The sequence below is a fragment of the Ogataea haglerorum genome (assembly GCF_019207285.1).
Source record: "Ogataea haglerorum isolate 81-453-3 chromosome Unknown 81-453-3_NODE_18_length_154056_cov_99.240163, whole genome shotgun sequence".
Lineage (NCBI taxonomy): Eukaryota > Fungi > Ascomycota > Pichiomycetes > Pichiales > Pichiaceae > Ogataea > Ogataea haglerorum.
In genome coordinates, this window is record NW_025065168.1 from 100,525 (window position 1) to 124,933 (window position 24,409).

Sequence of the window (24,409 nt, forward strand, 5' to 3'; positions counted from 1 at the left end):
CTTGGGAGATTGTTTTCTCGGTCGAGCATTCCCCTGCAAGAGAAATCAGTAGCTTCAAATCGGATAATTATATCTTTGTACACGATCTCTCTTTGGCAGTAGCACTAGCTAGCCTAAAGATTTGTAATTGTTAACTTCTCTTCTTTGTTCTCCGAACATCTGTCACCAATTCATTGAGGCACTTTTGCAGTCTATCAGTTTGCTCTAGTTGCCTTACGGTTGTCAACAAGTATAAATTCCTGACTCCTTAGCATTTTCACTTTCATAACAACGGCCTATTTAGCGTATACCCCAAGAGAGTGAATTCAGACCTCCTTCTAGGTGATCCGATATCTTCGAACACCATGCTACTTCAATCAAAGAAACAGAAGCTAAACAAGGCCAAAAAGCAGCAACACGAGTCGACCCCAGGGATGAGCAGGGAAATTGCTTCTGAGGGCACCAATTCGTCTAGTGGAGTGATAAGGAAATCTGAAAGCATCCTGTCACCGCATTTCTCAATATTCCAGGCCCTTCACAATCCGGAACTGGAGCTCGATCTATCGGCTCTGGAAAATGGCCCTGCACAACGAATTCCCACGCCGCTTAATTTAAACCCTGAACTCAATGCTTACAACAACTCCTATAGAAACGAGGATTTTTCTATAACGTCATGGCAATCGATACATTCCAGCTTTGGGTTTGCTGAATCAAACGCTTCACCCGCAAATATGGTATTGCGCAGTACAGCCAAGCTCAACAGTCCAAACATAGGTTCAATTCTCTCTAGCTCCGATAACGAAGAGCGCAATTTAGAGGATACAAGCGTGCAGCATCCGACTCATCAAGTGCTTGTTTTCGACTCTGAATCATCTTCCGAGTCTTCAGAAGACGAGCAGGATACAATCGAGATGTCAACGGCGGCGCCCTCCTTTGTCATGCCGCGAGTGTCTGTTTCTGGATTGAGTGGACACGAGCTCGTTTTTCATGACAAGGTTAGAATTCAGGTTGTTGGCTATCAGAAAGAAGTGCTTCTCTCACGTCTAAGCACGTATCGCAAAACACTCAACCGAATCGTCTTTACGGACTCAAATCCATCGATAATGATTGTGGTCGTGAAAGATGACAACTATTTGCTTTCCGATGTTGTGGATAAGCCGTTCGTTCCATTGCTAACGGGAATCAGTGTTGACTTAGCGTTGTTCAAAAAGTCGTTTCCTAAAAACTTGATGATTTGCGAACCGATCCAGTTACAGTCGATTACGGATGACTTGATGCCATTTATTGAATTTCTGACGAATTTGCAAGTGTCGGGATGCGACTTCAGTAGAGTGCTCGAGCTTTCTATTTCGCAATATTCCATGACAAATCAGCATCTCTCCATGGATAAGGTCAATTCGATTCTTTTGGACAACTCGGCAAAACAACTACGACGCAGATCCATACACAAAGAGGCAGGTGATCCAGAGAAAAAGAAGTCATACCCAAAGCTGCACCGACATGGATTATTCTTGGGATTGACTGTGGGAATGGTGAGTCTTGCCGTTTTAATGATATGGAAAGAACTTGCTTCCAGTGCAGATACCAACAAATTGGAAAGCTCGACTCGAATTCACCATTTCGTTGTTAAACCCAAGGATGTAATACATTCGGAATGCAGTGGAGGCAAGCTTAATCAACATGCCATAGCATTTTCTGTTAGCTCGTTGTGCGACTCTGCCGTAAAGGGTTCTATAGAGACCTGGGAATTCATCAAGACTGATCTGGATGCTTTAGGGAAGCTGTTAATAAATTCGAGCTACTTTCTCATCGAAAGAACAAAGCTTACCTTGTTGCGGATTATCGAACTGACTGAGCAAGCGCTATCATATTGATTTCTGGGATACGATGAGGTTCACGTGGATATTATACAGGTTGGTCATGTAAAAGGTTTTGCTTTTCAAATACAAGCCATTAGGTAGCACTGGAACTTGAGTCCAGGTTTACACTTTAATGCACAGCATTCTAATACAAACATCCGCAACACTGTAACTAAAGAGGCTGCGTTTCGTTCTGCTGAGGAGCTTCGTTCTCGTTCTGCAACAAATCAACAGCTCCTTCCGTTCCAGGAATGTAGTTAGGATTTGATTTGTTGTGGACAGTATAATACAACGGACAAGTTTTGTTAGTTCTGATGTGGCCCAAAGCACCGCATGTAGCGCATCTTCTGCTAGTAGACTTGCCTTTTCCAATACCCTTGCCGCTGATGCGGCCCTCGCTATCGATATTGATTGTATTGAGACCCTTTTTCTTTCTCTTTTCTTGCATTTTCTGAAGTTTAGCAAGCTCCTCCTCCAGCTTCTTTTTGACCTTTTTATTTTCCTCTGCATCATTGGTCAGGACGATGTTATCGGTGTCGAGCTCCATTGGATCCTCCAGGAGCTTTCGTTGTCGTCTTTTAACGTACAATTCCACCACTTTCGGATCCTTCACAATTTCTACGCGCCTCTGCAAGATGCCGTAGGAATCCTTGACCATTCTAACAATTTTGAGATACCGTGGCTTTTCTGTTCCGCCCACTTCGCGATTAAGGGTCTCATTTGCTATGTTCAGGTTTCTCGTGTCGTCCAGCTCTTTTGGATCAACTGGCCGAGGTTTGTCGCTGTTTCTGGATTTGCTGAGAGCTTTCCATTGTTTGAACCAGACCTTGGCGATCTCTTTCTCATAGATCTTTTGCTGGATGGCCACGTTGTACGTATGCGTTATACTGCTCTTTTTTTCTTCTTTCTCGGGATTCTTTGGAGGAAGAACAATCCCCTCGCTCAGGTTTGCCGCATTCTTGATGAAACCTCCTTTCATGGAAGTTCTCAAAAAAGAAAACGCCTCTCCTCTTCCTGAAGGATCTCCTTCACCGTAAATCTGAAGCATGGCCTTTCCATGAGTGGCGGCAACAAAGTTGCGTGTAATATTCCACGGTGCGAGCTGAACGGAGAGAGGACCATCGTTTGCCATGAGATCGCGCTCCTTTTTCGATCCTGCTTCATTGGCAGGAGATTGGACAGTGAGACTGGCATTTGGAGTTCCATCCTCCAGCCTTTCTCGCTTGTAGGAATCTAGATCCTCTAATCTTTGATTGCCGGCCTGCATGGCATCGAGCAAAGCAATGTCCTCAGGCGATACAATGTTTCTTATTTCCTCGTAATTGGGAAGGGTATCTGTGAGCTTTACTTTCCAATAACCTTGGTCATTTCCACTTCTTTGGTATTCCATAAATTCTTTTAATCGTTGACGATTCTGCATATCGTTTTGATCTGGAAAGTGATCTGCAATGTCTCTGACTAGTAATCTGCGTTCTTCATTTCGATTCAGAACACGATAGACAACCATCTTGAGTCGGTTCTTGGAGGTCGCTGTCACCTTTCTTGAATGAGGCCCAGGAACTTCCATCACTGGTAACGTCTGGCCAACAGTGAAGACGTAGTTGACCGGACGAAGGAAGAATCTTTGCGAAGACCCTCCTCCTGAGCTTCTGATCAGCAGGAAATCGGTGCTGAGTGGCTCGTGTTTGAAAATAGGTGCTCTGATCATTCTGTTGTACAGCGTGGGAACTATATGTCCTGGTTCCACATATCCAAAATTCCAAAAAGGAGATCTGTCCTGCAAGCCTAAAACGTGTGTTTCTCCCACAGGGAGTTTGGGACGCATAGTGTCATCTTCATTGAGTTTTCGGTAGTAGTTGATCAGTTTAGAGCACATACCGAAATTATTGAGCACGATAGGGTTTTCCTCGCTGTACTCCAACATGAAGAAGTTAGCAGAGTCTCCTAACGTCAAATCAGAAGATTCTTTGAATATCTCACGCGGCTCCTTCCCTTTATCTCTCTTTTTCTTTCTGGTTTTCACCTTGGAAAACACCATGATTGTATTAGGACGGACAGTGAACTGCGGTCTATGAGGGAACCGCATCTCTCTCTCAGAGAGTCTCACTTTATAGTATGGGAACTGCAACTTGAGCGCCGGCATCGAGTGGTCAATATTCATATTACCGATGGTGGCTCTCACCTTGGTTCGGTAGCTCTTTCTTAGTTGATCATACTCTTTGTCGTTAGAAATCTTGAAGCGCAATTCCAGGGTTTTTTCGTTGGTAGGGATCTTGGCCAAAATTGCTTTTCTTGCGGCGACTTCCTCTTTCTCGCTTTTTTCTTTGGTGAACAGCATATGTGGGTCGTTCTGATCAAGCTTGAGGTTCAACAGTTCCATATTGAGCGATCCATCAAATATGAGCTCATCTTCCTCATCATCCCATCCATCTGAATCCACCCAGTCAAGCTTGAGTCTCTTGGTAGCAGGTAGATCAAGTTCGTACCCTTCGATGATCTGATCGTCGTCCCAGTCGGCTGTGGCAATTGCAATCTCATTGCCAAAATCCTGTATTGATTGCTTCGCCACTTCGGGCTTCTCAGGCTCCACCTGTACGCTCTGCAGATCTGTTTCAGAGATTTCAATTATTCTTTGCTGTGTTTTGGATTCTTGTGCAGTGGATAATTTAGTGGCATTTCTGAATGCTTTTCGGGTATCTGTTTGGAATTCAAAAGTCAGCTTCGTGGGCAGCAGTGGACGCTTAATTGGAGGGGGAACTTGGTAACTGTATCGCAACGGTATTATCGGAAAGAGAGTTTGCATTCGTATCGGTTTCCCGCGCTTGAATGTTGGATAATACAACCTAAGCAATTTCTGCCTTGCCGCAAGACGTTTTTTCTCGAATACGGCTCTTCTTGTCTCGGCATCATATTCGTCCTCTAAATCCTGTGCGAATCCCATCCCATCGTGTTCGTCTAGACCTTGCGTGTGCTCGTAGTCAAGATCGGTGAGTCCAATATTTGTCACATTGTTGTCAAATATTGTCCCTCCACGATTCTCTCCTTCATCATCCTCAACTCCCTCCATCGCCTCCTCCTGGAGCTCTTTCATAAAATCATCGTCTTCTTCCTCTCCCTCTTCCTCCTCTGGCTCCTCGCGTGCCTCCTCTTTGGACGACTCTTCCTCTTCTTCGGCCAGCTCTTCCTCGTCCTCGAAGTCAACAGCGTCTGCCGCGTGCTCGGTAGAACCGTCGAACATGTTGTCCAGATTCGCCAGGCCAATCTGGCCAGTCAAAGCTGTGTCAAAATCTTCGTCGTCAGCTTGTGGCATTTCAGTCCATCCAAGACTTGTTTATAACGAATAAGTATTTTAATTTTTTCAGGCTTAATTTTCGAAAATCAGCTTGACAGATGTTGCCAATAAAGAATTTCTTGTATTTCAAGCCCTGTGTTCGAATGCTGAGCACCGTCCCTGGAAGTGCCGTTAAGACATTCTTGAAAGTCAATCCGTCGACAGTCACCATCGACTCCACCTGGTATTTCCCCAATGATCCCAGAAAGGCTCTTCCGGAGTTCACCAGGCGTCGCCTCACTGATAAGACTGTTTTCTTCGATATCGAGGACATCAGCGACCATTCAAGTCCATTTCCGCACATGCTTCCATTGCAGTCGCAGTTTGAGTCTCAGGTCGGCAAATTGGGCATTCAAAACGACTCTACCTTGTTGATCTACGATAGGAGCGACGTTTATAGCTCGTGCAGAGCTTCGTGGATGTTTGAGGTTTTTGGCCACAGTTTGGAGAAGATTTACTTGCTTGACACATTTGCCCAATCTGATATATCTACAGATCAACCAATTAACTCTGTATCCCAATTGCCGGAATCAGAGTACAAGGCTACGTTTGATAAATCTAAGGTAGTCTTATTTGAGGAGCTTGAAGAGCTCGTTTTATCAGATAAGATAGGAAAGGATTACAACGTGGTCGATGCAAGGTCTAGTCCAAGATTTAAAGGCGAAGCTCCAGAAGTCCGTCCAGGCTTATCGTCGGGACACATCAAATATGCAATCAATATTCCCTTCACAGAGATTTTGACTCCCGACAAGAAATTTAAATCTGCCAGCGAAATTTTGGAGCGCGCGAGTGCTGCAGGGCTTGACCAATCAAAGCCCATCATTGTTATGTGTGGCTCTGGAGTGACAGCCTGTGTAGTGAGGTGCGGATTGATCTTGGCTGGTTTTGATGCAGCAAAAATGGCCATTTACGATGGTTCCTGGACGGAGTGGGCCACCAGGGCTCCGGAATTGATCGTCAAGAGCTAGAAATTGAATTCTAAATCGTCATACTTAACTTCATTAAACATTGTTCGTAGCTCAGTGGTTATGCGTTTCCACTGTTCGTATCCTGAATGAGATTTGGAAAAAACGAGTTTTTCTTCGAACAGGCGCACAATAGAGCCGTACTTCGTCATTTCTCCAATCTCGAATAAGCTGAACATAAACTCATTAAATAAATTAAGATCCATCTCGTGAGGACCGTCGCTCCTAATCGTACAGTCAAACCACAACTTAAGTTTGTCTAAAACTTCTTGAAATTGGGTAGTGGGGATTTTCTGGAATGAAAGTCGTGATTTGGCTTCCACATAATTTGTATCAACCAAAATCTTGTCCATGACTAGCTTCCTCTTAGTTGGGGACCTAAAGTCGTTGAAAAAGTCTTTCTTTCTTTTCTTAGGAGAGCGGTATAGGGAACCGGTGATTGACAAATGTCTTCGACCCAGCTCATGTCTCAGTTCGTCCTGTATTTCGATTGGTAGCTCATTGAAAACTTCCCAGTTGATTTCATTCTCCGGAATCCTGTATTCTTTCGTATTGGCTTTCTTTTTGGGAGTGCTCTCAGCACATAACGACTTTGCAGCAAGAGTCGCTTCTGGATCTTTGGCAGTCGAATTAAGAGGTAGTATTCTCTGATCCGCATCCAGTCCGTGGATGTTTTTCTTGGTCTCGAAAGATAGTCGGTTCATTGAGATCGAAACGCCTCGCAGCTCCTTAACTGCGACGTTGAGCATTCGGTATAGATATCGTAACTCGTTTCCCAAAATGCCAGCTTCACGCGTAAAATGCCCGAGTCTCGAAGTCTTAGACACAAACTCGCATTCTCCCATACCAAGGTATTTTGGCGGATCAATGGGAGCGTCGGGGTGTCGAGTAGCCAGTTTTAATGTGACCGAGGAGCCAACCATTTTGGCATTTGCGAGTCTTTTACTCAATTCCTTAGCTAAATCGCTGAGAAATTTCTCCACCTCCACGTCTCTGTCGAACCTTATTCCCCAATTGACGTCAATTGAGATCGATTTTCTTTGAAAAGCTTCTGGGTTCTTGAGAATATCAATGCAAGTATCATCCAGTCCTCGAGCGTAATTGTAAATCGTAACACCAGTCTTGGGCCCAAATATAGAAGCAAGTTTGTCGCCGGGTATTTTGCGAACGTCTTTCACCATCAACGCAGTTTTCTGCATCTCAGTTTCCAGCTTTGCGCAAATTTGAGGCCCTATGCCCGGTAATTCAGAAAATTTGACAATATCCAAAAAATCAGTGATATGATCATCTTCGACGTAAAATGTGCCATTCGGTTTAGCTCTCCTGAGAGCGAGTTTGGCAAGCAAGACATTGGATCCACTTCCACAACTCACGGAGCAATTCGTAGCGTTGTAGACTTTTTTCTTGATATCTTTCATTATTTCCAATGGATGCTGTGATGCACTCATACTCGATATGTCAACTAGAGCTTCGTCCACCGAAACAGGCAAAACGGAGTCGATGTCATAAGAAAGCAGAATTTCGTAAAAAATGTTGGAAACCCGCTCGTATTCATCAAAGTTGTAGTCGAGACAAACTAAGTTTGGACACAGCCTTCTCGCAGAACGCAACCACATACCGTTCTTGCAACCATATTTTCGGGCAACATAGTTACATGACGCAATGTCTGAAGTGTTTCCTCCATGAGTGACACAAACAGGAACCTCGTTTATATCTATTGGAGGGTTGCAAGTCAAGGCGGAAACTGTTGCAAAGAAACAATCAAAATCGACATGCAAAATGACGTTCTTGTCTGCTGGTCTCGAATCATGGCGCCGACCTTGAAGTGTGCCAATAGCACGCTGCAAGAAACGTGATTTCAGGTCTGCTTTCCATGAACTTAGATGGTGCAGCCTAGAATTTGCGAAAAAGTTCGGCAAAAAATTCGGATGTTTGCAATTCATATGGTCAGGCATGTGGATATCTTCTCTTTTATGCAGGTTATCGTCTGGCTCGGTCACCTGCGATAACTGGGAAATCTCCACATCTTCCTGCTCCCTTGCAGGCTCGGTCCTGAGTTGTAACCTGCGCTGACCGTAGTCATTGTGGATAAGCATATATTCGCCCCACGGCTGCAGCTTTGCAGCTTCCACGCTGTCGACAATCCATTTTGGAGTCACAACCTTATAGTTCCTAAACTCCAACTTCTTCTGTGGCGTCAGATTTTCGGCTATTATATGAGTAGCATTACCTTTTGCTCCAAGCATGTGAATGAACTTTCCACCGTGAAGAATTATAAGTTTGTGCAATTGTTGTACGTCGGGATTCGTCTTCCCGTTCACGTAGATAACACAGTTTTGGAAAATAGGAGGGTATTCCAGATTTCGTGCTTTCTTCGTGAACTCAACGTATTCTTGGTCTTGTTGCTGCTGTTTTAAAGTTTTGTGACGAAAATATCTCTCGTAATCTCCAAATTCCAATTCCTGACTTCCTGGATCGATTTCTTCCGGGTCCAAAGAGTTGATTTCATTGATGTATACATCACCCGGTTCGTCCTCATTATTTTCGCCGCCGACACTCTCGTCCTCCTCCGCCTTTGTCGCGTGATCAGTCGAAGTCTGGGAAGTGATAACCGGTTGATGGAGACCGTAATTTTGACTAAGTTTGTTCACAAACGAAATAAACTCCGAGTCGTCCATAGATCCCCAGTCCTGTGACGCAGACTCGAGCTTCACGTCTTGTTGAGTGGCATCTATGGACTCTGGCTGAGAAGACACGATCTGAACTTTATTATCTGTATCGACATTCAGCCCTGAATTTCGTCTCTTTTCGTGCTCTTTAAGCAGAAGTTCTATTTCGGAATCTCCCACCGATCCCCATTCGGTCACTGCTGAGGAATCCATATCCCTCGTGCAAGTTCCGCAGGTGAAGAAATTTCTGGAGCGGATCAATTCCGCAAATAATATAATATAAATTAATGGCCAGGCGTGCAATTCTGGAAATTTATTTTTTGTGTTTTTGCTCTGTTCAATCACTAGCCTGTCAAAATGTCTGGGTTGAGTCCATGCTGTCTTAAAACCTCATTTCATGGTAAGTCTTTCAATTTATTCAATTGCTGTTAACTAACACTTTTAGAGGGTGAAACGAAGGGAGAATTCGTGAAATTAGGTGATTTCAGTGTCTACAAATCCGGAAACGATACCAAAAGAATTCTGGTGATTTTCACTGATATTTATGGCTACAGATATAACAATGTCAATCTGATTGCCGACAAGTTTGCTGATAACTTGGGCTACCAAGTTCTGATCCCAGACCTTTTCGATGAGGATCCAGCTATTCCTCAGAAGACCAACATAGGTGAGTGGCTGGGTAAGCATTCTCCTGCTCAGACGGGTCCAACTGCCAAAGCCTTCTTGGAGTACCTGAAAAAGACATACGATCCCGCCTATCTGTGCACCATTGGCTACTGTTATGGTGCTAAGTTGGTTTTCCAGAATGCCACCAAGGACAGTCTCCCAAATGTTTGTGCCATGGCTCACCCTAGCTTAACTGAGGAGTCTGACTTGGAAAACCTTGCAAAGCCTTTGCTTCTCAGTTTGGCAGAAAGAGATGAGCTATTTTCTGATGAAATGAGAAACAAAGCTGCCGAGATTTTGCGCAAGAATAATATCAGACATCAGATTGATATTTACAGTGGCACTTCTCATGGTTTCACCATCAGAGGTGATCTTTCTGACCCTGTTGTCAAGTATGCTGTTGAGAAATCTCTTTTGGACCAATCGTACTGGTTCAAATCTTTAGAGCCAGAGTACGTCAAGAATTAGCTAGCTAATCTGAATTTTGATATAGGTACAAAAAAAAAGCTAAAGAAGATCCCTTCGACGATAGCTGGTAAAACCTTGCCCAGCGTCAACGTTGAGGTTGCCTGCTTCATTTTTTGCTTTGGACAGAGAGGAGTGGGCAGAGTTGTTAGCGGCCGCTTTAGAAATAAAAGAGTTTCTACTGTGCTCGTCTTCATTTGCGTTTGAGAACGGATTCGCGCTGCTGAGGCTGGTGCTGTCGCTCATAATCTGCTTTGGGCTTGGTGCTAGTCCCGTGTTACTCTCTGATTGGTTTTCGATAAGATACGAATTTCTGTCGTGGCCTCTCATAGCCGTGGCTCCAAGAGCAGCCAGCTCATATTCTATTTTGTCTCCTTCGCCTCTTTCGTTTGGTATAAAAGCCAATCTGTCGTCCTTGATAGGCTCATACCTAGTATCGGGGTTTTTCCAAACGAGAGCCAATGTGCATGTGACAATTGTGAAAATCAGAAGAATTGCAGCGAAAATAGCATTCATAACGAAGTAAACAACAGCAGCGACAGAAGAAACCACAGCTGGTTGTTTGAAGATGTTCGAAAAGAACAGGTAGAAAATAGAATTGACCACGTTGATCACGCTAATGAAAATGTTGAAAATATTGGTTCTTTTGTCCATAAATGGCCTCTTAACTATCAAGCCAATGCAGTAGAAAAGTTCTATCACAAAGATGATGACAGCAATGACTTTTCCGTGATTCTGTAAGACTGCAATGAACAAAGCTCTTGCAAACAGATAAACCAGATGAACGGCGACCCAGTAATAATAGTTAGCCTTGTACTGAGCGTACAAAAATCCATATTTGTTCAATATCTTCTCGTCTCCAAACAGCAAATAAGCTGGATTCTTGAATTTTCTTATGGATCTTGAGCCAGACATCAGTATCATGACAGCTGCATACACCATTAAAATCAAGGAGATGGCCAAGAGAGCGACAGCAAACACGACACAAGCGGAAGAGTCAACTCTGGTGAACTCCCAGATACATAGCAGTGTCAATGTTGGGAAAGTAATGTTGTAAAGTCTGTACAGGCATCCCTTGATGACTGATCTGTAGTTCTTTCTGAAGCCTATCAGCTTGCTGCCCTTTATAAGACCAGTCCGTGCCATAAGCTCGCAGACTCCCTTGAACAAAGATGTAAGAACAAGCAAGACGAACCCAATAAAAAGGAAGAAGATCACACCGGTCATGAAGAGGTTAGATATTTCAATTCCTGATAAATATGCCACTCTTTGAACTCCCCTCAAAATCAGCGTCTTGGAGCCCACATCCGCTTCGTTCGTTGTGTAAAGTTTAGAGTCATCCAATACATCGGACATAGAATCCGAGCTTTCAACACTAATTCGCTTGACGAGTTTAACTTTTTTGAGCAGTTTCTGGACGGAGATTGAGATGACTGACTTACTGCGCAAAATCGATGTAACGCTTCCACCAGTTGCTTGTACGTACCAGAAAATGATGCTTTGCATGAACTTGGCTTTGATGATACCCAACGACCACATGAAATTTTGAGCCCAAGAGGCTGCAATAGGGGGCACCAGAGCAACACCCATCATAGACATGATAGCAAGGTTTTGGAAATAAATAAACAACGAAGCTGCGTTAGAAGCAATGTGCGCAGCCGTAGCAGAATGTCCAAGAATCGAAACAAATGAGGAAACAACCAGACCAAATCCTGAAATGATAGCTATCGGCCACCCAGCGTACCTGGTTTGCACGGTTTTTCCGTTGCTCAAGTTGGCCCTCACACATGCTAACGGTGAGGTTTTCGAGGTGTCGTTGGCGGAGTACGCCACAAGTTTAATGTAGGCGTCCAAGTCCGGAATCGTGTAAGCAATACCCGGGATCTTGTGAATCATGTCACTTGTAATTTTGTAACTGTATCCACTAATAGTAAGTCTTCCTGAGGAGATCGGACACAGTGTTGCGTAGTTCAAAGAACATAAGTCAACGGTGGTAGAATAGACGTTCAAACCATAAACAACAAGCGACACGTCTGCGGTAACGTATCCACTAATAAGAGAATTTCCATCAATGTCAATCACAGCGGTATTGTTTTCAGGATAAAAGGTGACATCAAAATAGCTGGAACTAAATTCTGAATTCTCCATACAAGTCAGCAACGATGACGATTTGATGTACTTTTTCATATCATTGTTTCCGGCCTCAGCGACAAGGCCCTGGATGAGAAACCATATTGAAAAAGTGAAGAAATGAGAGAGCTTCATGGTATTTAATATTTTTGCCTACTCGACATAAAAGAGGCTATGAACCAATATCTTGTGAAGCAACGAATATAGGTTTCTTGATGAGCACGGAAGCGAGCTCTCAATAGCTGTGAGTCCTATATGTAATTAGCGAGTTGATTCCAGCAAGTCAAAATAAAGGTACCAGCGCAGGAACACTGTTTTATTTTTAAGATCAAGACAATATTTTCTGATCCAGGCTTACACGGTGTTTCTAAAAATTTGCTGCCTTACTCTCAAAAATTACAACTGTAAACAATATTTACTGAATAGGATTTAACTGTGCCTCGAATATCTGTATCGTCTTACGTAATCAGAAGATAAGATGTAATAAATCCTGAGTGTAAGGATGTTTTCGATAGGTGTGCAAACCCCACAATTGCTGTAGACAAAAGGGAAAACGGGCATGCCCTCGGACCAGCGTCCCAAAAACTCCCTCCAGCCGTGTCCCTCAATTAGGCAAGCTGTGCCTAATCGCTGCAATTGCGGGGAGAGTCTAGTAAACACATTTGGTATTTTTCTTCCCCTCAGTCTCCCCTCCTTTTCGGATGAGGGTGCAAATTTCGCGTGGACAATGACAGGGTTCGCAAGAAGGGCATTTTCTATGTTATATACGGGGTCAGATTCTTCAGTATTGTGTTTCCCACTTCAACGATTATATATATAACGAATAGGATTTTACAATTCTCTGACTGATTTTTGCAAAATGCCGGAAAAGCATTTAGAGAATGAACACTTGATGAGAGAGACAGCTCTCGAGCCTCCAGCGGGATTCTTGGAAAGACATCCTTCAAAGCCCTACTTGAGCTCATTGGATGAATACAAAAAGTTGTATGAGGAATCTATTCGTGACCCCGGCTCTTTCTTCGGTGGAATGGCAGAACAACATCTCTCCTGGTTCAAGCCCTTCACTGTTCCGAAGGTTCCTAGCGCTCCGTTTTTGAAAGATAACAATGGAGAACCATCGGCATGGTTTGTAGACGGAGAACTGAATGCCTGTTACAATTGCGTTGACAGGTGGGCCATCAAAAACCCAGACAAGCCCGCTATTATTTATGAGGCAGACGAGCCTGACCAAGGAAGAATCATTACTTATGGCGAGCTACTGAAAGAAGTCTGTAAGTTTTCTCAGGTGCTATTGAACTTAGGTGTCAAGAAAGGGGATACAGTGGCGGTGTACCTGCCCATGATCCCTGAAGCGATCGTTACTTTGATGGCTATCATTAGAATTGGGGCTATTCATTCAGTTGTCTTTGCTGGGTTCAGTTCGGGTTCCCTTAGGGACAGAATTAATGATGCGAACTCAAAAGTCGTCATCACTACGGACGAATCCAAGAGAGGGGGAAAAATTATTGAGACGAAAAAAATAGTTGACGATGCCCTCCACGCATGTCCCCAAGTGACAAACGTTATTGTTTACAAGCGTACGGGTAACACTCACATCCCTTGGACCGAAGGAAGGGATCTATGGTGGCATGAGGAAGTCAAAAAATATCCATCATATTACCCTGCTACCCCTGTCTCTGCAGAGGACACTTTGTTTCTTCTCTATACTTCTGGCTCTACTGGCAAGCCTAAGGGTATACAGCATTCGACAGCTGGTTATCTTCTAGGCGCATTGCTTACCACGAAGTATGTGTTTGATGTCCACCCAGAAGACACACTATTTACAGCTGGAGATGTTGGATGGATTACAGGTCATAGTTATGTTGTCTATGGGCCTCTCTTGAATGGTGCTACCACCGTTGTGTTTGAGGGTACACCATCTTATCCAAACTATTCAAGATACTGGGAAATTGTTGATAGGTACAAAGTGACCCAATTTTATGTCGCTCCCACTGCTTTGAGACTCCTCAAAAGGGCTGGTGAATCTTACATTGAACCTTACTCCCTGCAATCCTTGAGAGTTTTGGGATCAGTTGGAGAGCCAATTGCAAAAGATGTTTGGGAATGGTATAACGCACACATAGGACGTGGTAAGGCCCACATTTGTGACACTTATTGGCAGACCGAATCGGGCTCTCACTTGATTACTCCTTTGGCAGGTGTCACACCAACCAAGCCAGGATCTGCTTCGCTCCCATTTTTCGGAATTGATCCAGCGATCATAGATCCTGTGAGTGGAAAAGAGCTTGAAGGAAACCAGGTTGAGGGTGTGTTAGCAATCAGGTCATCCTGGCCATCAATGGCACGAACCATCTGGAAAGACTATAGTCGATTTTTGGATACATATTTACGTCCTTATCATGGGTATTACTTCTCAGGCGATGGAGCAGCCAGAGACAAAGACGGCTTCTACTGGATTTTGGGTCGTGTTGATGATGTCGTTAATGTGTCTGGTCACAGGCTGTCTACTGCAGAAATTGAGGCAGCCTTGATTGAGCATTCACTGGTCGCAGAATCTGCGGTGGTTGGGTTCCCAGACGAACTAACCGGATCCGCCGTTGCCGCATTTGTCTCTCTAAAGAACAGATCCATCGAGGATCCAACGGCGATTAAAAAGGAACTCATTCTAACAGTGAGAAGAGAAATTGGTCCATTTGCGGCTCCCAAATTAATTCTCCTTGTGAACGATTTGCCAAAGACTAGGTCAGGCAAAATTATGAGGAGAATTTTGAGAAAGATCTTATCTGGTGAGGAAGATCAACTAGGAGACACTTCTACTTTGAGCAATCCACAAGTTGTTTCTCATCTGATTGAGGTTGTCAAGGCAAAATAAGCTGGTCAGTTTATCAAGGTTATATTTATATCATATTTGCTCTTGTTTTATGTTGTAAATGTTTGATCAAAGTCATACTTCATGGCTAGTTAATTATTATGCTTGATCCTGGTACTGCGCCACTATAGGCATTTAAAATAAAACTGGAAAAAAACACGGTTGCGTCGCCTGAGCGTGTTCTATAATTATCCTCGTTTACTAGCCACATAAGTTTTTTCAATAGGCCAAAAAATTCTGTACCATAGTAACTTTGAATCAATAGCTTGTTTTCGCTCTTGATCTTGCATTTTTCAGTTTTCTTTGAAAGAAGTGGTTATCGGGGCATCTAATTCTTGCTTTATTATATACTTTTGACTCACTAGGGTATTGCGCAATCTCGCAAGTTGTGTTTATCTCAACAAATAAACTGACGGATCCTGAATAATATAAGGTGCGATCCTTGCGTGCGACTACTATAGAAACATTTATTTTCCATTGGCTGTTGCCCTTACTGACTAGCTCAGCAAGTTTCCTACGCATTTCAACAACTGATATTTCTTGGGACAACAAGATACTGTTTCTTGATCATCATGTTGTTTATTGAAAAAGTCCTTCTCTTAGGACTTTGGCTTACTTTCCCTCTGTTAGCCGAGGCTAAACGGGAGCTTTTTGCAAACTCTCTGGTCACATGTATGGAAAACTCTCAAATAGAGCCAACTTATTTCAATGTGGTTTTCAAAGCAGATGATAATGGAGGATCTGTGAAGTACGATATATCCTTGACTTCTGAAATATCAGGTCATGTCAATGCCAAGGTTCTAGTGTATGCGTATGGTATCAAGGTTACAGAAAGAAACGTCGATTTTTGCTCCATTGGATGGAAACAATTCTGCCCCATGTATCCCGGTTCATTGGAAGTTGATTCTATTCAATATCTTTCCCGTCATTTCACTAATATGGTTCCGGGAATAGCCTACACATTTCCTGACATCGACGCACTTGTTAGGGTGCTCATTGTCGACGGTAATGATACCCAAGTTGGATGTATCCAAGCTAGCTTTTCAAATAAGAAGACTGTCGCTCACGTTGGTGCCAAATGGGCTACCGCTATTATATCCGGAATCGGCCTCCTTGTCTCAGCAGTTCTATCAGTTTTTGGAAACTCTGCTTCTGCTTCCATTATTTCTGCAAATGCTGTGTCTTTGTTCTCATTCTTTCAGAGCACAGTCATTCTTTGCATGTTGCACGTGCAAGAAGTTCCTCCAATTGTCAGTGCGTGGGCAGAAAATATCGCATGGTCGATGGGCTTGATCAGAGTTACCTTTATGCAGCAAATATTCAGATGGTACGTTCAAGCAACCGGCGGAACTCCTACGCAATACTTAACCTCCTCTTCAATATCGGTTCTCGTCCAGAGATCCCTGAACGAAAGTAAGAAGCTTGCAACTAAAATCATTCCGTTTTATTCGCTTGTGTCTTATTTCATGCCTTCATTGGCACCAAGCCCTACGGACTATTACCAAGACTTGGAAGCGAGGTCAAACGACCTGTACAATTTGCAAGGTGATCAGTATCTCAAAATATTGAGAGGCGTGGAAAGAGTTGGTTACAAGGCAAACATTGAGCCCACTTCCATCGTTTGCACGGGATTTACATTTTTTGTTTTATTCCTATATGTCTTGGTTGGATTGTTTATGATTGCGAAAACAACAATGTCTTTTGGAAGGAAAAGAGGCTGGTCCAGAACGATTGATTTGAGCAGAAACTGGAAGGTTATTCTGAAGGGTATTTTGCAAAGATATATTTATATCGGATTTCCCCAACTTGTCATTTTATCTCTATGGGAGTTCACTGTTGTCGACTCACCTGCAGTGGTCGTCCTTGCGGTCATGTTCTTGCTTTTGTGCTTGATAATCATGGGGTGGGTCTCCTATAGAACATTGATGTTTGGAGCTGTTTCTGTTGAAACTCACAATAACGCGGCTGCCATTCTCTATGGAAATCCGGATGTCCTCAACAGGTATGGATTCTTCTATACAATGTTCGACGCGAAGAAATTCTACTGGGGAGCTGTGTTTTTGGCTTATCTTTTTGTGAAAGCATTATTTGTTGCTCTCGCTCAGAAGTCTGGTAAAACACAAGCACTCGTTGTGTTTTTGTTAGATTTGGGCTATACCATTGCTTTGATCAAAATGAGACCATTTTTAGACAAAGCCACCAACATCGTCAATTTTCTGATGAGTGTTGTTAACACCATCAACTCGTTCTTTTTCTTATTTTTCTCAGAGTTGTTTGGTCAACCAAGTGCCGTTGGATCAATCATGGGATTGGTTTTCTTTGTGCTGAACGCAGTGTTCTCATTTTTGCTCTTGATTCTGATTATCGCCTACTCGTGTATCGCGATCTTTTCCAAAAATCCAGATGCTCGGTTTTCGCCAGCCAAAGATGACAGGACATCTTTCCAAAAGAAGCAGATGGGTGATGATGTTCCTGATGGTGCGCAAGAGCTGTTTGAGCTCGGACAGGTTGCTAAAGATCATCAAGAGAATTGGGCAAATGAAATGTACAAGCTAAAGGCCATGGTGGATTCCTCCGACATGGGTCAATCCTCTGACAAGAAGTCTCAGAGTGATCCAGACAAACCATTGGAACTCACACAGGAAGAAGAAGCTTCCTTTGGCGCTAAACTTATGCACAAGCTCACCGGTGGAAAGTCCTTCCTTCGTCGTAACAAATCTCAGAAAACTGGCGATCAAAATACGGAAGTGCCAGATGCTCTTGACCATCCATTACCAAAATCCGTTATGGATCAACAAATTGCTACACATGCTAGATCAGAATCAAACACTCCAATGATGCAGTCGGGAACCGAAGGCTTCCAAACTCCCCTTTCAACATTCATGCACGATGAGAGTTTGAAAAGTATGTCAGACATCGGTTCTGATTCCGGTAATCATGCTTTGACTCAACCGTTTGATTCTACCGAAAACTATGTTGATCGAAACCGAAAGAGTTCTAAATACTCATACTTATGACATCGCAGGGTTTTGTTGTCAATATCATGTACAATACTAATTTTACTTGTTTTCAGAATTGTATTACTTTCTTATCTCAGTAAAAAGTAAATCTATTAAAAGCTCAAATTAACAACGTCTCAATCTTATCCTTGATGGCATAGATTTGGTTCTTGATAGCAGAAGCATCGTTGGTCGTGATCGAAGCAGCAATGACCGGTCTAGAAACACCACAAGCTCTTCCGAGGGCGGTTTTGGAGGGAACAAAAACATATGGAACATTCTTATCCTCGCAAAGAAGTGGCAAATGTAACAGAATCTCGATAGGTTCAGTATCCGCAGCCATGATGATAAATTCCGAAATACCTCTGTTCAAAGTTTTTGTCGTCTCATTAGCGCCCTTCTTCAGCTGTCTGAGGTTTTGAGCCTGTTGCACCACATCAAGAATTTGCTGGGTGAGGCCAGAATCGGCTAGTGGAAATGCTTTGGGATTTGCAGCAGTAGACATGTTAGATAAAGGTTCCTTGCAACGTCTCTTGAAAAGCTCGCCTTTATGAAAAATTGGTAGTCCTGAAAATTTTAGTCTGAAAATTTTATATCGTAGCATCTCTACACGGACAAAATTCATGCTCCGACATGATCTGATTACCCGGCGAGGATATTTGCAGCTATCTTATTCCCTCCCCACTTTCTTCTCCATAAAGAAATTAATTGTTCACCGGGAAGAATGCTGCTTATGTCATCTATAAGATCTTGAAAGTTCTTCTTCTTGAAATACTGTTCTGATGTTAATTGCAAGTCTTTGGGTGAGCTGGAGCAACAAACAACTGAAGGATACCAGCTTCCTCAGCTTCCTTAGATCAAGCAACTATAGGGATTATCTCTTCCTCTTAGATATGTTGCTCTAAATTGTGGTGTAAGGTGTACTTCTTCTCCAAGAGACAAAATCGGATATTCCCCATTTTTTTTCTCAGAAATAATTCGGTACGATTTTGTTAAAAACGAACACTTTTTTGTTTTTGAATTCGACGCTTGTACAATTTGTTTGTTGTCGCGGAAAGCCTTAATCTACAGATTGGCGACTTTGGGATAATCTTGTGTGGATGAGACAACGTTTATAGTACAATGAACGACTTGAATCCTCCTAACAAAACCGCTGGACAGCAGGTGATTGCTGTAGAGGTGAGAGATGGACATACAGGGGCCCTGTCAAATATCGAATATGCTCAAAAATCCATGGTCGGACACGGGTCGTTTGGATATGTTTATCAGATAACGCTGTTACATGACAACAGCAAGGCAGCAATTAAGCGAGTTCTGCAGGATAAGCGTTACAAAAACAGAGAACTTGAAATAATGAGGCTCATAAATCACAAGAATATCGTCAAGTTACTCTCCTTTTTCTACAAAACCAACGAGAAAGATGAGCAATATCTTCATCTGATCCTGGAATACATTCCGGAGACGTTGTACAAGTCGTGTCATTGGTACACTTCCAGACAAAGGACCATGCCAATGCTTGAGGTGAAGCTATACTCTTATCAACTTTTCCGCTCTTTATTATACATCCATTCATTGGGAATTTGTCATAGGGATATCAAACCTCAGAATTTGCTAATTGATCCCCTCAATGGCATACTTAAATTATGTGATTTTGGTTCAGCGAAGGTTTTGAATCCTGCAGAACCAAACGTTTCCTATATTTGTTCCAGATACTATAGAGCGCCAGAGCTTATATTTGGAGCTCGGAATTACACCACCAAGATTGACTTATGGTCTGCAGGCTGTGTTATAGCCGAACTTCTTTTGGGGCAGCCGTTGTTCCCAGGAGAGTCTGGAATCGATCAGCTTGTTGAAATTATCAAAATTCTAGGCACCCCGACTAAGGATGAAATTAAGTCCATGAATCCTAACTACATGGACCATAAATTTCCATCCATAAAACCAATACCATTACAGAAGATATTCAAGAACGTGGAACCGGAATGTTTAGAGCTATTGCAATTGGTGTTGAATTACTCTCCAGTTTTGAGAATTGGAGCTGCCGAAGCGCTGACGTGCAAATTTTTTGACGAGTTCAGAGCACAACCGGACATCAAATTCCCCAATTTCAGGAACTACAAACTTGATCGTGAGCTGTTGATTCCTGATCTTTTTGACTTCTCAAAAAGAGAACTGAGTGTTAATCCTACCCTGATTAACGCTTTGGTACCTGCATGGAAAAGGGATCAGTTAGATTTTGATCTCGATTCTTTTGTGCCATATTCAGCTGAAGAGCTTTTAAACCCAGCCATTAACTAAATGCCTCGTTTTTGAACGCGCTCAAGCTATAATGAAGCTGAATGATTACGACTGTTATTTGCCATCACTTACTTACTTGTTCACTTCTTGATGATGATTGATTGTATTAAATGCCAAATTAAGTACACCGGTTGTAAGTATTTAGACTTGGACCAAGCGCTTTGGACCGCCTTTAAAGACCTCTCTATTTTATTATTGTCTTGCACTTTTAAGAAAAACAAACTTCAACTCGAGGTAATTTCTGTCCACAACTTTGTGAAGTATGATATCAACTCTGCTTTTCTAACAGCGTGAAATGTATAAAAAACGGGTTTTGGGTGCTCCGGATACAGAGCTCACCTCGGGCGCTTCTATGGATGTTCCAAATACGCCGTTTTTGTCCTCTCCTCAGTCCTCTTCATGTTCTTCACCCTTGGCTGACTGCGATATCCTACAGTGTCCCATTTGCACAGAGTCTATGGTTACACTTAACCAATTGAATAGGCATCTTGATGACGAGCATGCAATTTCCTCATTTGGCTCTTCGGAAACAAATTCACAGATTGAATTGGATTTTAAACACTGGTTCAAAAGAACACTGGCAACAAAAGTTGATGATGTTGTGGGGAGATCCTTACACCAAAACTTTCCTAAACAACTGCGTGATGCTCCACAGAATTCATCCCTCATTGACAGTAACGCTGATGACGAGACACAAAAACTCGCTTTTGAAAGCTCGTCAGTTATACCACGAGATCATTGGCAAAAGCCTACTGGGTCTGATACATGCAGCTACAATTTGTGTTCTAATAGGCTGAATGGAAAAAATGGCATGGTGAACTGTCGAAAGTGTGGACGACTGTTTTGCGGGCTTCATTCTAGGTTTCGCATCAAGCTCGATTCCAGTTTACATTCTGATCCTACAAATGGCTACTGGAGTCGGTGCTGTCAAGAATGCTTCTTCAGCTACAAGCCAGGATGGGATTTGGCTAAATCGGAGAACTGTGCTTTTTTCGCGGATAGGTCTTCAAGCCTGAAAAGCATTCGTTCGAAAAAGCTTGATTCTGTGAAGTTAGAGACAGTCGCTTTGGAAAATAGATGCATCAGATTAGTGGAAGTTTTCAAAGATATCGAGAACAACAATATTCCAGCGCGGAATCTGCGTTCGATCGAACGAAATATTGCCAATTGGGTGGATGATGCCGAGATTAACAGCTGCAACATTTGCAGAACGGAATTCAATTTCTGGAATCGCAAACATCATTGTAGGATTTGCGGACAAGTTGTTTGTGGGGATTCTTTTCGAGGTTGCTCTATGGACGTACCAGCAAATATGGTTGTTGACATTATGAATATTGATCAAGAAATCAAGTTGGAAAAGCTTCAAAACTCATATTGGTCCATTCGCATGTGTTTGAACTGCAAACAAAAGTTGTTCAACAAAAGGCTATACCTCAAAAGTGCATATTCTGATACACACTCTGATCTATTGCAATGCTATAGACAAGTTAAGGCTTTAGAAGCCAAATTTGAAAACAGTATACACTCTTCAGATAAGGAAGTTGAGCTAAAAAATATTGACTTACTGGGACGCGTGGAGAAGATTGGAAAGCTCGTGTCCAATAAAATAAGTGCTTTGGAATACGGCCTAGAGCATAATCAATCAAAACCAGGATCGATATCGGTCAGGCCTGATGAACTGAAACTATACAAGGCCTTGAAACTTCATATTGTGATGTTTTTACAAGACAATCTTCCTGAATTGCGCAGAGCACAACAAGAGAAATTGAAAAAAGAGCAAAAAGAGCTCGCCCAGCAAACGGGAATCAATAAGTATAGACCTAGATTGCTGAAGAAAGAAATTAGGGAATACAGAGAAAAACTGATGGTTTTGAATGAGCAAAAGTTCATGGTGCAAAACATGTACAACGACCATAAAAAACGAAAGAAATTCGATGATCTTATATCGCTCGAAACTAACTTGGAAGATCTGCAACGCGAAATTGACATCATTGAAGAAAAGCTGGGCGACAGTGCATTTCAATAAACTCCTTCTCTGTGAGATAAATTTCTTAAGTATTGATAAAAATATTATGCAGCGACTGCTGCCTTTCGAAGTTTCTTCTGCTTTTTTTTGTTTGCCTTGTTATGTTTCTTATCACCTCTGAGACTACCATCCTTAGCGTGAAATGGTGACTGAAAATTTCCTTTCACTTCATTCATTTTGAAAAATTCATTGTCAAGTTCAGCAGCAGAGCTGACCAAAACAGCTTGTTTTCCGCCATATGTACGAGCATGCTTGTTCCCTGTTAATGCATCATTAGAAGACAGGTGCGAAGAAAACGTTAATTTGTGTAAGTCCGTCGCCAAATCGAATTCTTCAATATCGATATTTTTCTCTTTCATAGCATTGAGGACTTGTTGCTTTCTTTGCTCAGGTAACTTGTGAACTGTGTATAAGCCTTCATTGAATTTTCGTGCCCTTTCATCATCCTTTCTCGAGCCATCTTCGTTTGGGGGAGGCTCAACAAATAAGAGCTTCCCTGAGGCATAATCCTTGAGAATGTATCTTGCAGCGCGACTTTCATCGGCTGAACCATAACCTTGAGTCATGAATCCCCTCGCTCTCGCAAAAGCATTCAAGATTTCGTGAGCATTTGGTATTCCTGTTCCTCCCTCCTCAACAGGCACGGTGTCAATGGTAATACCATAAAGAGCTTCTAGGAAGTATTTCGGAATTCGTTTGGCTATCAGCTGCATAGGCCCTGTGTACTCACGAAGTTGATCTATTGGAAGTATACCGTTGCAAACCAGATCTGCATTGGTGTATGCAAAGTTAGGGAAAACCAAACCCGGACAATCGCAGAGGATTACCTTGTCAGAAAGCAAAATCGTTTGGAAATGTTTTGTCTTACCGGGAGTCGACGACACTGAGACTCGCTTTGAGCCTACCAAAGCATTGATAGTCGACGACTTTCCCACATTAGGGTATCCAACTAAACCAATTTGAAGGCGTCTAGGTTGACCTTCAGGAGGCTCAGTTAATGGTTCTGGGGCAACTCTGAGACACAGATCTTCCAGCTCCTGCACCGTTATGATTCGTGTCATCTCATTTGTATCTTCCTCATCAGCCTCAGTATAGCTTTGTAAGCTGTATCCTTGCAATTTATCCTCTATTGACTTCAATTCTTGTTTCAGGTTCTCCATTTCTTGGTTCTCTTCGTCATCCAAATTGGCTTCACCGGAGAAGTTCGAATCCAATTCTTCAGAAAGTGTGCTCTCAGGAAAATTAGTGTCCCGGACTATATCCGTCTGTCGTAGCTCGAGCTTTTCTCTTTCTCTGTCCAGAGTCTCGTTTGCGAGGTATGCGCTGAAAAATGTGTACTTAATATTATGTGCTTTGAAATAGCGAGCCCACTCTAACCTCTGCTCGTAAGTCAATAGATCAGCTTTGTTGACCAACAACAAGTTTCGTTTCAAAGGATTTGTCTCTTTCACGTAATTTTCAAAGTCTTCAGAACGAAAAAGCAAAGGATTTCTTGCATCTACAATTTGGACAACCAAATCGGACCTTTCTACCACTCTCCACAGTTGCTTCCAGACCAAGATATTCCTCTCAAAAGGTGTAAGCAGTAAATCATGATTTTGCTGCAGCAGGGCAAGGTTACGTCTCCACTCAAGAAAAGCTTCACTTTCCAATCTTTCAAGCTCTTGCTTGGTCGTCGATTTATCCCATCTAGGCCGTCTTGGGACTCGCAACTCAGAAACATGCTCTTTTTGAGTCTGAAACTTTTTGATTTCTTCCTCGGTCGTAAGCAAATAAGGATTGTAATTGCCGCTATCCACAGTTTGACTATTGGCACTTATGATTTTAATTCCCGTGGACCTCTCAGCAGAGAAGTCCTTATCTGCCAAAGCTGCTGTATTCAAAAATTCATCAAGAGCATTTTCTTGTGTGACTGAACGTAATTTGACCCAGTCATCTTCATGTTTGTCCGTGGTGAATCGCATTTCTCCGTCGGGCAGATAGTACACTTTATTTTCCTGATTTTTGATATTTTTAATGCTTCTTCCCAGACCAATGGTATTCTTGTTTTTGTGAGGTGTGTTTTTTGGGCCCTTTGGTGGCTTCCACTTTCTTGGTTCCGTCTTCGGTGGCATTATAAAACAATGATTCTTAGTGAGACTTAGATGGCAGCT

General features: G+C 42.7%; 12 protein-coding genes across 12 annotated transcripts; 7 read left to right on the top strand and 5 right to left on the bottom strand.

The window, feature by feature from the left end:
• Positions 1-344: 344 nt before the first annotated feature.
• KL911_005074 (uncharacterized protein) lies at positions 345-1,853 on the top strand (the record flags this gene model as incomplete). The annotated part of the gene is made up of 1 exon (XM_043200436.1): positions 345-1,853. One exon carries the CDS (start codon positions 345-347, stop codon positions 1,851-1,853), a length of 1,509 nt encoding a protein of 502 aa, XP_043052219.1.
• A 157-nt stretch (positions 1,854-2,010) lies between these two features.
• KL911_005075 (uncharacterized protein) lies at positions 2,011-5,148 on the bottom strand (the record flags this gene model as incomplete). Its single annotated transcript, XM_043200437.1, has 1 exon — positions 2,011-5,148. The coding sequence occupies one exon, from the start codon at positions 5,146-5,148 to the stop codon at positions 2,011-2,013; it is 3,138 nt and encodes a 1,045-aa protein (XP_043052220.1).
• An 80-nt stretch (positions 5,149-5,228) lies between these two features.
• On the top strand, positions 5,229-6,123 carry KL911_005076 (uncharacterized protein; the record flags this gene model as incomplete). The annotated part of the gene is made up of 2 exons (XM_043200438.1): positions 5,229-6,031; positions 6,099-6,123. 2 exons carry the CDS (start codon positions 5,229-5,231, stop codon positions 6,121-6,123), a joined length of 828 nt encoding a protein of 275 aa, XP_043052221.1.
• A 10-nt stretch (positions 6,124-6,133) lies between these two features.
• On the bottom strand, positions 6,134-9,016 carry KL911_005077 (uncharacterized protein; the record flags this gene model as incomplete). The annotated part of the gene is made up of 1 exon (XM_043200439.1): positions 6,134-9,016. The coding sequence occupies one exon, from the start codon at positions 9,014-9,016 to the stop codon at positions 6,134-6,136; it is 2,883 nt and encodes a 960-aa protein (XP_043052222.1).
• Positions 9,017-9,090: 74 nt separating this feature from the next.
• Positions 9,091-9,937, top strand: KL911_005078 (uncharacterized protein; the record flags this gene model as incomplete). Its single annotated transcript, XM_043200440.1, has 2 exons — positions 9,091-9,100; positions 9,267-9,937. 2 exons carry the CDS (start codon positions 9,091-9,093, stop codon positions 9,935-9,937), a joined length of 681 nt encoding a protein of 226 aa, XP_043052223.1.
• A 39-nt stretch (positions 9,938-9,976) lies between these two features.
• Positions 9,977-12,199, bottom strand: KL911_005079 (uncharacterized protein; the record flags this gene model as incomplete). The annotated part of the gene is made up of 1 exon (XM_043200441.1): positions 9,977-12,199. The coding sequence occupies one exon, from the start codon at positions 12,197-12,199 to the stop codon at positions 9,977-9,979; it is 2,223 nt and encodes a 740-aa protein (XP_043052224.1).
• Positions 12,200-12,923: 724 nt separating this feature from the next.
• KL911_005080 (uncharacterized protein) lies at positions 12,924-14,936 on the top strand (the record flags this gene model as incomplete). Its single annotated transcript, XM_043200443.1, has 1 exon — positions 12,924-14,936. The coding sequence occupies one exon, from the start codon at positions 12,924-12,926 to the stop codon at positions 14,934-14,936; it is 2,013 nt and encodes a 670-aa protein (XP_043052225.1).
• A 671-nt stretch (positions 14,937-15,607) lies between these two features.
• Positions 15,608-17,950, top strand: KL911_005081 (uncharacterized protein; the record flags this gene model as incomplete). Its single annotated transcript, XM_043200444.1, has 1 exon — positions 15,608-17,950. The coding sequence occupies one exon, from the start codon at positions 15,608-15,610 to the stop codon at positions 17,948-17,950; it is 2,343 nt and encodes a 780-aa protein (XP_043052226.1).
• Positions 17,951-18,053: 103 nt separating this feature from the next.
• KL911_005082 (uncharacterized protein) lies at positions 18,054-18,437 on the bottom strand (the record flags this gene model as incomplete). Its single annotated transcript, XM_043200445.1, has 1 exon — positions 18,054-18,437. The coding sequence occupies one exon, from the start codon at positions 18,435-18,437 to the stop codon at positions 18,054-18,056; it is 384 nt and encodes a 127-aa protein (XP_043052227.1).
• A 617-nt stretch (positions 18,438-19,054) lies between these two features.
• Positions 19,055-20,230, top strand: KL911_005083 (uncharacterized protein; the record flags this gene model as incomplete). The annotated part of the gene is made up of 1 exon (XM_043200446.1): positions 19,055-20,230. One exon carries the CDS (start codon positions 19,055-19,057, stop codon positions 20,228-20,230), a length of 1,176 nt encoding a protein of 391 aa, XP_043052228.1.
• A 295-nt stretch (positions 20,231-20,525) lies between these two features.
• Positions 20,526-22,256, top strand: KL911_005084 (uncharacterized protein; the record flags this gene model as incomplete). The annotated part of the gene is made up of 1 exon (XM_043200447.1): positions 20,526-22,256. One exon carries the CDS (start codon positions 20,526-20,528, stop codon positions 22,254-22,256), a length of 1,731 nt encoding a protein of 576 aa, XP_043052229.1.
• Positions 22,257-22,300: 44 nt separating this feature from the next.
• KL911_005085 (uncharacterized protein) lies at positions 22,301-24,370 on the bottom strand (the record flags this gene model as incomplete). Its single annotated transcript, XM_043200448.1, has 1 exon — positions 22,301-24,370. One exon carries the CDS (start codon positions 24,368-24,370, stop codon positions 22,301-22,303), a length of 2,070 nt encoding a protein of 689 aa, XP_043052230.1.
• Positions 24,371-24,409: the final 39 nt, after the last annotated feature.